Source organism: Trachemys scripta, chromosome 1, assembly GCF_013100865.1.
Source record: "Trachemys scripta elegans isolate TJP31775 chromosome 1, CAS_Tse_1.0, whole genome shotgun sequence".
NCBI classification, from domain to species: Eukaryota; Metazoa; Chordata; order Testudines; family Emydidae; genus Trachemys; species Trachemys scripta.
In genome coordinates, this window is record NC_048298.1 from 313,262,926 (window position 1) to 313,277,755 (window position 14,830).

General features: G+C 41.6%; 1 protein-coding gene across 1 annotated transcript in view; it reads right to left on the minus strand.

Annotated features, from left to right (window-relative positions):
* DYNC2H1 (dynein cytoplasmic 2 heavy chain 1) overlaps positions 1–14,830 on the minus strand; it is a 372,682-nt gene that overhangs the window by 170,470 nt on the left and 187,382 nt on the right. The window contains exons 71-72 of the mRNA XM_034758872.1: positions 5,878–5,943; positions 674–724 (exon numbers count right to left, since the gene is read on the minus strand). Coding sequence (XP_034614763.1) covers positions 674–724; positions 5,878–5,943 — 117 coding nt within the window. The remainder of the gene's footprint in view (positions 1–673; positions 725–5,877; positions 5,944–14,830) is intronic.

Consider the following 14,830-nt stretch of genomic DNA (forward strand, 5'->3'; position numbering starts at 1 on the left):
GTGGCTCCCAAGAGGGTATCCTCCTCAGAGATGTAGTACCACTTGGCCCTTAATCTATTCCTTTTGGCTGGCTCCAACAGGCTGGGAGGGAGGGGTATAAAACCAAGAGCATAATTTCTCTTCTCCGCACAAAAAATATCTTCCTCAACTGCTTATTCTGCTGTAAAATGTCGCTCCCAAACCAAGGGTAGTAATGGATAAGGTTGGAGTGTTCAGTTTCCTTTCTGGCTGCACAGTCAGAGACAGAAAATCTAAGGTCGGGAGGAAGGGTTGTCAAAGTCTCAGAGCAATGTGGACATGTCTGATTGCCTCTGATGCTTTTAAGAAAAGAGGTGCGTTCAAAATATTTTGTGCTGGGGAGAGGTCAGAATCTAGAATTCCCTATTTTAGAGAGGGTGGATTTACTGCATTTAAATATAGTTAAATTTACATTTGGGGATAGTACTGCAGTCACACAAGGAAAAATGATACAACTTTATCAAAAGTAAAAAAATTACTTACTATGTTCACATATTTTTAAATATTTCTATTGCTATAAAAGAGCTAGTCTGTTCATACTATACATGTATACTATTGGTACAGTAAATAACAAACATACAATACATTTGAGAATAATCTTAGGATTTTATCAATGCATTCCTCATTTCAGAATAAATAAATAAATAAATCTTACTGATTTTCTTAACATGTCTCCAATGATCACACCTGTAAAAGTATCCCACTCCTATGGGGAAAAAAACAAAAACAAAAAAACAAAACTTAGACAAGGCATAGGGATATCTTAAAGCACACAATATAATAGTTACAGATAAAGTAGAGGGTGATCCGAGAATAGGAATAACAATTATGAATGGATTTTTAAAGGGGTCTAAGGAGTCGCCCAGCTCCTGCTGACATAAATCCCAAATAAGGGGTTGGAGGCATGGATTTATGAGAAAAGATAAAAGAAGCTAAACACACATACCTTGACTAAGCAAAGTATAGATGTAGGGAGCATGATATACATTAAAGCCAAGAACTTAGTAGAATTCAAACAGGCATTAGATATATCTATGAATAATATGATCATCAAGAATTACAACAGCATGGACTAAAAAACAAAAACAACATCTACAACAAAAAAGCCTCCTAAGAGTTATCATGCTTCAGTACATAAGCCAACTGAAAGTTTTCCTGTGAGTGGTTTCTTCAATAAGGAACCTATTTTCAAAGGTATTTAGGCACCTAAAGATGCGTTTAAATCAATGGGAGTTATGCGCCTAACCTGTTCAGGGAATTTTGTAAATCCCACTAGGTACCTGTCTACATCTTTAGGAACCTAATTACCTTTGAAAATCTTGCCACAACTACCTGCCTTTGGGGTTCTTGCATTTTCCTCTGAAGCAGCTAGAACTAGACTAGATAGACCCTGATCTGATCTGCTTCCTATTACCATTTTGCAGTATGTGAAAGGTGTAATCACCAAAGAAAGAGAGGGATTGTTTACTGTCATACACTGTGATATAACAGAGTACTCTGACTAAATTAAGAAAGCAAAAAGTAGATAAAACTTCTTGACGACGAGATCTATTAGACAGTAGTATAGTCATCCAAGATGAGTACTTTGGGTCACTGTAGCCTAGGACGGTTAATTTTTTAATTTTTTTTTTTGCTGGGCACAATCCTTCAGGTAGAGGAGAAAAGGGGTAGACCAAATAACTTAATAGTATAAGTATTTTACATCACTAATATCTATGATTCTATAGCCAGAGGTTAATTTATTATAATTTAAAATATATATAAAAACGATAATAGAGGTTGTTCTTATTTAAAGAAAATTGCATTTCTCCGACTTGAAGTAGGGCAATCCACACATCCACTTGACTTTTGTCTGTGACATTACACAATCAAAAGTCAACAGCATCAACAACATAGCAGAGTGTTGTATGGATCCACCCATCCAGTTAAATATTGATGCCATTCCATCTCTCCCAAGATTCTTTACAGCCAGTGACTTAGCAAATTAGAAGCAAAGTATTTATTAACCAATCAAACATAAAAAGGCATATACATTATAAAAATACTGCTACCGCACAAAATATGAAAAAAGGACTCCTGCTCTCAAAACTGAAAAATATGTAAAATATTTATGTAAACATGATAAAGTAATAATATAGAAATGCATATAAACCAGATGCAGCAAGAATCAGTATACAAAGACTAAGAGGGACCATTTCTTCCTCTACAACCGTGCCCCACTTCCATAATAGGTGTGTTCCTCTTGAACCACAAAATTGTTGACCAGTAAGGGAAGACTCATGAGCACAAGAGACAGAGACAGAGACTTTTAACTTTGCCACTTTTAGAGCTAAATACAAAACATCTCTTCCACTTTGATTTCTATCAGTAAATTTGTCTCACAAACAAGTACTCAACTAATCAAGTAACTAATTTCTACCTGAAGGGAAATAAGAGAAATATAGATATTAGTTACTTGTTTTAATTCTTGGGAAGTACTCAGATACTACAGGAATGTGCATCGTATATGAACTGAGGTTGGACAGTCAGAAATTCTAACAGCTAATATAAGTGCATATAAAACATAAGTAATCAAGATATAAATTAGTACTCAAACATTTTAGAGTAGCCAGGCTTTACTTTAGTCAGAAAAATACTATTTGCAAATCCTTGCCCTGTAGAATTTACAATCTAAAAGATTAAACAGAGAAGGCAAAACACTCTCAAAAACTGAGAGGAAGGGATACATTTGAGTCACGGACTTGAAATTGGTGAGTGTATCTTTTAAGTCTTTGTATCCTAATCCTGCAATTTTTGTACAATCGCTGTCTCCACTATCTCTTTCAATTTTCCTGGCTGATTTTTCCCCCCCATTTCTTTCTTTATAACAGCTCTATAATTCATCTGTCACTCTCACTACTTCCAACACCCTTGTTCTTGCCTTGGTAATCTTCCACCTTCTCCTTTCTTTCTGGTCTGAGTCACATCTTGCATCCTAAGGGTAGGTATATACTTATGGCAGCGTGTAGAGTACAAACACTGTATGCCAGTTAGTATAGGTATAAATAGCAGTGTAGACAGTGAGGCACTGCTTAAGTGAGCAGGTAACAGACATGCCAGAACCCTAGGGTTTAGAATCATAGACATGTAAGACTGGAAGGGACCTCGAGAGATCTTCTAATCCACTTCCCTGAACTCAAGACAGGACTAAGTATTATCTAGAACAGTGGTTCTCACCATATTTACTACTGTGGGCTGCATATGAAGCTCTCTGTGTATTATGTCAGCTGCATCCACACAGTATATATACTACCTCTATAGCCCTGAGGATGTCATATGCACCGCAGCGGTGTGCTGATTGGGCCACAAGCGGGCCATGGTTGAGAACCACTTATCTAGACCATCCCTGACACGTGTTTGTCTAACCTGCTCTTAAAAATCTCCAATGACGGAGATTCCACAACCTCCCTAGGCAATTTATTCCAGTGCTTAACTACCCTGACAGTTAAGAATGTCCAAACTAGCCCTCCTTTGCGGCAATTTAAACCCATTGCTTCTTGTCCTATTCTTACAGGTTAACGAGAACAATTTTTCTCCCTCCTCCTTGTAATAACCTTTTATGTACTTGAAAACTGTTATCATTCTCCCCCCTTCCCCTCAGTCTTCTCTTCTCCAGATAAAACAAACCCAATTTTTTCAATCTTTCCTCATAGGTCATGTTTCTAGACCTTTAATCATTTTTGTTGCTCTCTCCTGTGGACTTTATCCAACTTGTCCACATCTTTCCTGAAATGTGGCACCCAGAACTGGACACAATACTCCAGTTGAGGCCTTATCAGCGCAGTGTAGAGCGGAAGAATTACTTCTTGTGTCTTCAAAAAAAGAACAGGAGTACTTGTGGCACCTTAGAGACTAACCAATTTATTTCAGCATAAATTTCATGGGCTACAGCTCACTTCTTCAGATGCATAGAGTGAAACACACAGACAGAAGATATTTATACATACAGAGAAAATGAAAAGGTGGAAGTACGCATACCAATTGTAAGAGGCCAATCAACTGAGATGAGCTATCAGTAGCAGCAAAGAAAAAACTTTGAAGTGATAATCGAGATGACCCATAGAAGGTGTGAGGAGAACTTAACATAGGGGGAAAAAAATTCAGTTAGTGTAATGACCCAACCATTCCCAGTCTCTGTTTAGACCTAAGTTAATTGTGTCTAATTCGTATATTAATTCGAGTTAATATGAAATCCCGATTATCACTTCAAAGTTTTTTCTTCTGCTGCTACTGATAGCTCATCTCAATTGATTGGCCTCTTACAGTTGGTATGGCAACTTTCACCTTTTCATGTTCTCTGTATGTATACATACATACATCTTCTGTCTGTGTGTTTCACTCTATGCATCTGAAGAAGTGAGCTGTAGCCCACAAAAGCTTATGCTGAAATAAATTTGTTAGTCTCTAAGGTGTCACAAGTACTCCTGTTCTTTTTGCGGATACAGACTAACACGGCTCCTACTCTGAAACCTATTCTTGTGTCTTGTTTACAACACTTCTGCTAATGTATGATGATAGCTTTTTTTGCAACAGTGTTAACTGTTGACTCATATTGAGCTTGTGATCCACTATAATCCCCAGATCCTTTACTGCAGTACTCCTTCCTAGGCAGTTATTTCCCATTTTGTATGTGTCCAATTGATTGTTCCTTCCTAAGTGCAATACTTTGTATTTGTCCTTATTAAATTTCTCCAGTTTGTCCTGGTCATTTTGAATTTTAACCCTATTTAAATCCTCCAAAACACTTGCAACCCTTCCCATCCTGGTATTGTCCACAAACTTTATAGGTGTACTCTCTATGCCATTATCTAAATCACCAAAGATGATATTGAACAGAACCAGACCAGGACTGATCTCTGCAGGATCCCAGTCAATATGCCTTTCTAGCCTGATGGTGAACCACTGATAACTACTCTCTGGGAACGGTTTTCCAATCAGTTATGCACCTACCTTTTAGTAGCTCCATGTAGGTTGTATTTTCCTAATTTGTTTATGAGACAGTTTTGCGAGATAGTATCAAAGGCCTTACTAAAGTTCAGATATATCACATCTACTGCTTCCAGTAGGCTTGTTACCAAGAAAGCTATTAGGTTGGTTTGACATGATTTGTTTTTGACAAACCCTGCTAACTGTTATATTCTAGCTTCTGCAAATTGATTGCTTAATTATTTGCTCCATTATCTTTCTGGGTACTGAAGTCATACCCTAGATGGCTTTCTGCATGCCCAAACAGTGCCTCCCATATCTACACTGCCTTTTTTAGCAGTGTATTATCCTGCTGCCGGAGCCTTTCCCTGCTGCCTCTCCTTAGCCAAAGCCTTTCCCTGTCACATGTAACTAGCTACACACTGCAGTGTGGATGCAGCCTGCCTTTCACTGTATCATGTACTACACATACCCTACATACCACCGCAAGCTAGACAAGGCCTAACAGTTTATCTAAAATGCCATCACCAAATTCATCTTTCTCTCCTGCTGCAGAGGCCATCTCACTTCTTTCAATCCCTTAACCTTCTCAACATATATTTACATATCAAATTCAAACTTCTCATCCGCACCATCACCCTACGTCTTGTCTGTTGTTTTCTAGCACTCTCCTAGTTGGGATCTGCACGCTAACTCTGATCACCTTCCTGTCAGAGCCTTCTCTAACAAACACACTGCACTTTCTTCCATTCTCTCTACACTCCCACATGTCCATCTTGATCCTGGAAGCCATACAGCTGCCTTCTCTTTAAAACCCCTCTTTAAAATTTACTTTTCCACAATCTCTCCAGTGATGGCCTATATTTCCAACCTTTGTTTTTTTACAGTACTTACGTTATCTTGGAAAAGTTCAGGGTGCATTCCTCTTACAAAATGCAAAGCAAACATTAGTTGATCAGCCTGAAATAAGAGCAAGATAAATGGATAAATACACTCATTAGACATCACCATCCGGCTTTTCTAATTTTACTTCTGAGTAAAGCTAGCTAACAGAACCTCAGTCACTAAGCACCTATCCTGATCAGTTCAGCAGCAACATTTTTAGTTTCAAGTAATTGGTGACATGGAGCATCACTCAGATAACTATTTTAGGGCGATATATAGTGTAACTACAGATGGACTCAAAGCACAACTCCAGATTTGAATACATCCAAATTTTGCAGGAAGAGAGGAATGGCGTTTTAACCAAAAAACACAAATTATTTTAGAAACAATAAAAATTTGAAATGTTTGAAATAACGTGCTCTGCTGATGCAGGAGGTAGAACTTCCACCAGTAGCTCAATGGGATAAAGGGTGCAGATATCTAAGTCAAGATTTTCAAAAACAGGTGTCTAAAGGTTGTTATGGTCATATTTAGATTCCTGAATAGGCAGTATGATATGCAAAGATTGTGAGCACCCAACTCCCACTGTAGTCATTGGGGAGATGCTGGAAGTTCAACTTTTTTGAAAATAATACATATACACCCCTACCCCGATATAACGCGACCCGATAGAACACGAATTCGGATATAACGCGGTAAAGCAGCGCTCCGGGGGGGGGGGGCGGGACTGTGCGCTCTGGCGGATCAAAGCAAGTTCAATATAACACGGTTTCACCTATAATGCGGTAAGATTTTTTGGCTCCCGAGGACAGCATTATATCGGGGTAGAGGTGTATATTTCTTTAGGTTTCGAAATATGAACTTAGAAGCCTACCTCTAGGTCCCCATTTTGAAAAATCTTGGTCCTGGAAACTGGAGGACTCCTTTCACCAGACTACAAAAATTTCCAGGTCTGACAAACATTGGGATGAATAATGTTTTTCTATACTAGAGAGGGGAGCAGACACAAGAAATCTGTTCCCTAATCTCCAGTTTGCACCTGTGAAGTGGGTAGCCATAATTCAGCTATATAACTCTAGAACCCAAAGGAGCCAAATCAGGTCAAAGGTGGGGACTACATACAATACCAGCAGATCCAAAGCAGTGCAGGATAGTGTCATGCTAAACATGCAGCGCACAAGCGCCTCATGTTAAAGGTAAACATGTGGCCCTACACTCCTGGAAACATCACGCCTGTTCCTGGCTTCCACAGACATAATGTGTTCAGAGCATATTAGGCCATGTCCTGCTTAAATTCATTTTAAGGCTCTCCTGATTTCAAGAGTGTACCAGATTCACTCTATTCTAACCTGGAATTGAGACTAGAAAAGAAATGTAAGGAAATAGTACTAATCTGGATGGAAAGTGGGATAAACTTTAGGGAGAAGAACCGGAAAGGTACAGAGTACAACTGAATCCTTATAGAACACCAGAGAGGGTGGCAAAGAAAGGAAATGTTACTTACCTTACAGTAACTTGAGATGTTTTCTTGCTATGGGTGCTCTATTATAGAATCACAGAATATCAGGGTTGGAAGGGACCTCAGGAGGTCATCTAGTCCAACCCCCTGCTCAAAGCAGGACCAATCCCCACACAGTTTTTTGGTTTTTTTTACCCCACTTCCCTAAATGGCCCCTTCAAGGACTGAATTCATAACCCTGGGTTTAGCAAGCCAATGCTCAAACCAGTGAGCTATCCCTCCCCCCAAAGCATATGCACATACCCGTGCACTCTCAACCGGAAAGTTGAGCAGTATTCAAGGGCCCCCGCCTGTGTAAAACAGTGTTTGTGCTCTGATCGAGTGCATATAGGGAGGCATCACTCAGTTCCATGAACCATAACTCAACTGCAGAGGGCAAGAATTGCAGGAGGTGAAACACCGATAGGGACAAAACATCTTGAAGGACTCAAGTTACTGTAAGGTAAGTAATCTCTCCATCTTCTTCGAGTATATGTCCCTACTGGGGCTGTCAATTAATCGCAGTTAACTCACGCAATTAACTCAAAAAAATTAACTGTGATTAAACAAATTAATCGTGATTATTCGCAGTTTTAATCACACTGTTAAACAACAGAATACCAATTGAAATTGATTAGATATTTTGGATGTTTTTCAACATTTTCAAATATATTGATTTCAATTACAACACAGAATACAAAGGGTACAGTACTCACTTTATATTATTTTTATTTCAAATATTTGCACTGTAAAAACGTTAAACAAAAGAAATAGTATTTTTCAGTTCACCTCATACAAGTACTGTAGTGTAATCTCTTTATCATGAAAGTTCAACTTACAAATGCAGATTTTTTTTTTGTTACATAACTGCACTCAAAACCAAAACAATGTGAAACTTTAGAGCCCACAAATCTACTCAGTCCTACTTCTTGTTTAGCAAATCACTAATACAAACAAGTTTGTTTACATTAATGGGAGATAATGCTGCCCACTTCTTATTTACAATGTCACCTGAAAGTGAGAACAGATGTTTGCATGACATTTTTGTAACCTGCATTGATAGGTATTTACGTGCCAGATATGCTAAACATTCGTATGGCCCTTCATGCTTTGGCCATCATTCCAGAGGACATGCTTCCATGCTAATGACGCTCGTTAAAAAAAGAATGCATTAATTAAATTTGTGACTGAACTCCTTGGGGGAGAATTGTATATCTCCTGCTCTGTGTTTTCCCTGCATTTTGCCATATATTTCATGTTATAGCAGTCTCGGATGATGACCCAGCATGTTGTTCGTTTTAAGAACTCTTTCACTGCAGATTTCACAAAACGCAAAAAAGGTACCAATGTGAGATTTCTAAAAATATCTACAGCACTCGACCCAATATTTAAGACTCTGAAGTGCCTTCCAAAATCTGAGACGGACGGGGCGTGGAGCATGCTTTCAGAAGTCTTAAAAGAGCAATACTGCAAAGCGGAAGCTACAGAACCCAAACCATCAAAAAAGAAAATCAACCTTCTGCTGGTGGCATCTGACTTAGATAATGAAAATGAACATGCGTCGGTCTGCACTGCTTTGGATCGTTATCAAGCAGAACCCATCACCAGCATGGACGCATGTCCTCTGGAATGATGGTCGAAGCATGAAGAGACATATGAAACTTTAACACATCAAGCACTGGGGCGTAGCCACTAGTGGGCCTGGGTGGGCCACGGCCCACCCATTTAGCATCCACACCCACCCTAGCACCAGCACCAGTCATGCACCTAGGTGCCATTCCGACCATAGCCCAAGATGACTCCCTGTTGCCACAGCAACCTTCTCTGTGGCTGGACACTGCTTCCCCGGTGCAGGCCACAGGCGAGTCGCTGGCCAATCTGTGGCAGGCGCTGCTGATGGGGCTGATAGCCGTGCTCCTCATCTGGTTCCTGCTAGAGGAGGAGCCACCATAGACCGCCGAGCAGCGGGGCAGCAGCAGCAGGGCCGCCCCTGCCAGGAGCTGCTAGTGAGAGTCAAACACTGCAGAGCCGGGCCAGAAGCAACAGGTACCTCCTGATGCACGGGCAAAGGGAGACCCGGGGCATCCCTCTCCCATAGGGGCGCTGCCGCCTGAGTCCCTGGCCTGCAGCATGTAGCATAACCGTTTCTATCCAGGCACCATAGAGGACATGGAAGGTGGGAGGAAACCTTTCCCCTGCAAGGCTGGTGCCGCCCCATGGGCTGGGAAGGCAAAGGGGGTGCTCACTGCCCCTCACCTGCCAGGGGCTCTGCCTCTCCATGCCAGTGTCCTTGTCCGAAGTCCTCTTACAATAAAGCAAATCTGGGGGTTTTTTTTAAGTAGCTTCCAATTTGCGGGTTTAGGGGCTTTTCTGTTTTTGTTTTTTTTTTTTTTAATTCCCCACCAGAGGGCATGATTGGCTGAATCCTCACTTGTGCATGCACAGAGAGTAGGATGCCAGCCAGTGCAGCATGTACTCACTTACTCACTCTTGGTGTCTGCTGCCTGCTGTGGCTAAAGAGGAGATCATCAAAAGGTAGGCCTTGGAGGGAACCGGTGTGGGGTGGTGGGTACTGGGAGCCGTGCACGTTGGAGAGAGGGGTCTCCTCCCAGAGCTGGGAGCGAGCAGGAGCCTGGGGGTCCCTGGCCAGAGCTTCCATTGCCCACCCTATAAGACCAGTTGGAGAGGATTGGAGGAGGAGGGCCCCCAATCCCTCCTGCCACCCTCTTCCCCAGCCCCCCGTCATTGCCCACCCACCGAAAATCAGGGCCCACCCAAGTTTCCAGTCCTAGCTATGCCACTGTCTGGCATGTAAATATCTTGCAACGCTGGCTACAACAGCGCCATGCGACCGCCTGTTCTCACTTTCAGGTGACACTGTAAAAAGAAGGGAGCAGCATTATCTCCTGAAAATGTAAACAAACTTGTCTGTCTGAGTGATTGTCTGAAGAAGTAGGACTGAGTGGACTTGTAGGCTCTAAAGTTTTACATTGTTTTATTTTTGAATGCAGTTATTTTTTTGTACATAATTCTACATTTGTAAGTTCAACTTTCATGATAAAGAGATTGCACTACAGTACTTGTATTAAATGAATTATAAAATACTATTTCTTTTATTTTTGCAGGGCAAATATTTATAATAAAAAATAAAGTGAGCACTGTAACTTTGTATTCTGTGTTGTAATTGAAATCAATATATTTGTAAATGTAGAAAACATCCAAAAATATTGGATTTCATCTCGGGAGGTATGCTGCCTGCCGGGGGCCCGTATCCGAGACGTTACGGAGGCATTGTCGAGGATTATCCGGCCCTCTGACTACTACCCCATGCTACTCATCCATGTGGGCACAAATGATACTGCGCGGTGTGACACTGAGCGGATCAAGAGTGACTACAGGGCTCTGGGAGTACGGGTGAAGGAGTTTGGAGCGCAGGTGGTATTCTCTTCAATTCTTCCTGTCAAAGGTAGGGGCCCAGGCAGAGACAGATGCATCATGGAGGTGAATGCCTGGCTGCGAAGATGGTGTCGCCAGGAGGGCTTTGGCTTCCTAGACCACGGGATGCTATTCGAGGAAGGACTGCTAGGCAGAGATGGCGTTCACCTTTCGAGGAGAGGAAAGACCCTATTCGGACACAGACTGGCTAACCTAGTGAGGAGGGCTTTAAACTAGGTTCGACGGGGACAGGTGAGCAAAGCCCACAGGTAAGTGGGGAACATGGAGACCGGGAAAATGAGTCAGAAACAAGAGGGAGTGTAGGCTATATTGGCAGAGAGAAAGGAGAGTCAGGACAAAACTGGGAGGAAAGATCAAACCAGTATCTTAGATGCCTATATACAAATGCGAGAAGTATGGGGAATAAGCAGGAAGAACTGGAAGTGCTAATAAATAAATACAACTATGACATTGTTGGCATCACTGAAACTTGGTGGGATAATACACATGATTGGAATGTTGGTGTGGATGGGTACAGCTTGCTCAGGAAGGATAGACAGGGGAAAAAGGGAGGAGGTGTTGCCTTATATATTAAAAATGTACACACTTGGACTGAGGTAGAGATGAACATAGGAGACGGAAGTGTTGAGAGTCTCTGGGTTAGGCTTAAAGGGGCAAAAAACAAGGGAGATGTCATGCTAGGCGTCTACTACAGGCCACCTAACCAGGTGGAAGAGGTGGATGAGGCTTTTTTCAAGCAACTAACAAAATCATCCAAAGCCCAAGATTTGGTGGTGATGGGGGACTTCAACTATCCGGATATATGTTGGGAAAATAACACAGCGGGGAACAGACTATCCAACAAATTCTTGGACTGCATTGGAGACAACTTTTTATTTCAGAAGGTTGAAAAAGCTACTAGGGGGGAAGCTGTTCTAGACTTGATTTTAACAAATAGGGAGGAACTCGTTGAGAATGTGAAAGTAGAAGGCAGCCTGGGTGAAAGTGATCATGAAATCATAGAGTTTGCAATTCTAAGGAAGGGTAGAAGGGAGAACAGCAAAATAGAGACAATGGATTTCAGGAAGGCAGATTTTGGGAAGCTCAGAGAGCTGATAGGTAAGGTCCCATGGGAATCAAGACTGAGGGGAAAAACAACTGAGGAGAGTTGGCAGTTTTTCAAAGGGACACTATTAAGGGCCCAAAAGCAAGCTATTCCGCTGGTTAGGAAAGATAGAAAATGTGGCAAAAGACCACCTTGGCTTAACCACGAGATCTTGCACGATCTAAAAAATAAAAAGGAGTCATATAAAAAATGGAAACTAGGACAGATTACAAAGGATGAATATAGGCAAACAACACAGGAATGCAGGGGCAAGATTAGAAAGGCAAAGGCACAAAATGAGCTCAAACTAGCTACTGGAATAAAAGGAAACAAGAAGACTTTTTATCAATACATTAGAAGCAAGAGGAAGACCAAAGACAGGGTGGGCCCACTGCTTAGTGAAGAGGGAGAAACAGTAACAGGAAACTTGGAAATGGCAGAGATGCTTAATGACTTCTTTGTTTCGGTCTTCACCGAGAAGTCTGAAGGAATGCCTAACATAGTGAATACTAATGGGAAGGGGGTAGGTTTAGCGGATAAAATAAAAAAAGAACAAGTTAAAATTCACTTAGAAAAGTTAGATGCCTGCAAGTCACCCGGGCCTGATGAAATGCATCCTAGAATACTCAAGGAGCTAATAGAGGAGGTATCTGAGCCTCTAGCTATTATCTTTGGAAAGTCATGGGAGACGGGAGAGATTCCAGAAGACTGGAAAAGGGCAAATATAGTGCCCATCTATAAAAAGGGAAATAAAAACAACCCAGGTAACTACAGACCAGTTAGTTTAACTTCTGTGCCAGGGAAGATAATGGAGCAAGTAATTAAGGAAATCATCTGCCAACACTTGGAAGGTGGTAAGGTGATAGGGAATAGCCAGCATGGATTTGTGAAGAACAAATCATGTCAAACCAATCTGATAGCTTTCTTTGATAGGATAACGAGCCTTGTGGATAAGGGTGAAGCGGTGGATGTGGTATACCTAGACTTTAGTAAGGCATTTGATACGGTCTCGCATGATATTCTTATCGATAAACTAGGCAAATACAAATTAGATGGGGCTACTATAAGGTGGGTGCATAACTGGCTGGATAACCGTACTCAGAGAGTTGTTATTAATGGTTCCCAATCCTGCTGGAAAGGCGTAACGAGTGGGGTACCGCAGGGGTCTGTTTTGGGACAGGCTCTGTTCAATATCTTCATCAACGACTTAGATATTGGCATAGAAAGTACGCTTATTAAGTTTGCGGATGATACCAAACTGGGAGGGATTGCAACTACTTTGGAGGACAGGGTCATAATTCAAAATGATCTGGACAAATTGGAGAAATGGTCTGAGTTAAACAGGATGAAGTTTAACAAAGACAAATGCAAAGTGCTCCACTTAGGAAGGAAAAATCAATTTCACACATACAGAATGGGAAAAGACTGTCTAGGAAGGAGTACGGCAGAAAGGGATCTAGGGGTTATAGTGGACCACAAGCTAAATATGAGTCAACAGTGTGATGCTGTTGCAAAAAAAGCAAACATGATTCTGGGATGCATTAACAGGTGTGTTGTGAGCAAGACACGAGAAGTCATTCTTCCGCTCTACTCTGCTCTGGTTAGGCCTCAGCTGGAGTATTGTGTCCAGTTCTGGGCGCCGCATTTTAAAAAAGATGTGGAGAAAGTGGAAAGGGTCCAAAGAAGAGCAACAAGAATGATTAAAGGTCTTGAGAACATGACCTATGAAGGAAGGCTGAAAGAACTGGGTTTGTTTAGTTTGGAAAAGAGAAGACTGAGAGGGGACATGATAGCAGTTTTCAGGTATATAAAAGGGTGTCATAAGGAGGAGGGAGAGAACTTGTTCACCTTAGCCTCTAAGGATAGAACCAGAAACAATGGGTTTAAACTGCAGCAAGGGAGGTCTAGGTTGGACATTAGGAAAAAGTTCCTAACTGTCAGGGTGGTTAAACACTGGAACAAATTGCCTAGGGAGGTTGTGGAATCTCCGTCTCTGGAGATATTTAAGAGTAGGTTAGATAAATGTCTATTAGGGATGGTCTAGGCAGTATTTGGTCCTGCCATGCGGGCAGGGGACTGGACTCGATGACCTCTCGAGGTCCCTTTCAGTCCTATAATCTATGAATCTATGAATATTTATATAAATGGTATTCTATTATTGCTTAACAATGCGATTAATCACAATTAATTTTTTTAATCGCATGATCACGATTCATTTTTTTAATTGCTTGACAGCCCTAATCCCTAGGGCTACTCCACCATAGAAGACTCCTAAGCAGTAACTTAATGAGGAGGTGGTACTGAGAAGGCAAGTCCAGGACTGTTCAAAGGACTGCATCATCAAAGGGGGTATCATCTACCTAGAAGGGTGGGAGTGGCATTACAATCTTGTCTGGAAATGAACAGGACTTTCCAGATGGAGGAGAGATCTCCTCTGAGTCTCCAGTTCCTCGTTTATATCTTCCAGTACCTGAGAAGTGTGTGTACCGAGGTGTGTGTTGCCAGTGTGAACTTTATTATAGGATAGTCTGTAGGAGTCGATCGTTGGTACAGTACTGGTGGTTACCAGTGCTTTCTCTTCGGCATCTGATGGAGTTGGTTGCCAAAGTGGGCCCATGGGTCCCTGTAACCTCACTGAGGAGGTGTATAAGGGAAGGGTCCCCAATGATAATCATAATCTCTGGATCTATGATGTCTGGTAGGTTCCCCAGGAGCAACTTTATGAAAGGGGATACGAGGGATAAGCTAGAATGGTACCAGGATGGATCCCAGTACCAATCTATGAGTCAGAGGAGTCTTCCCCTGAATTAGAACATACTCTGATGTTCTAATCAGTACCAAAGGCTGGAGTTTTAAACCAGTCCCAACATGCTGCTTTTGTCGCTGTATTGTGGAGTTGGAGCTGATAGATCCTCCCATAAGGA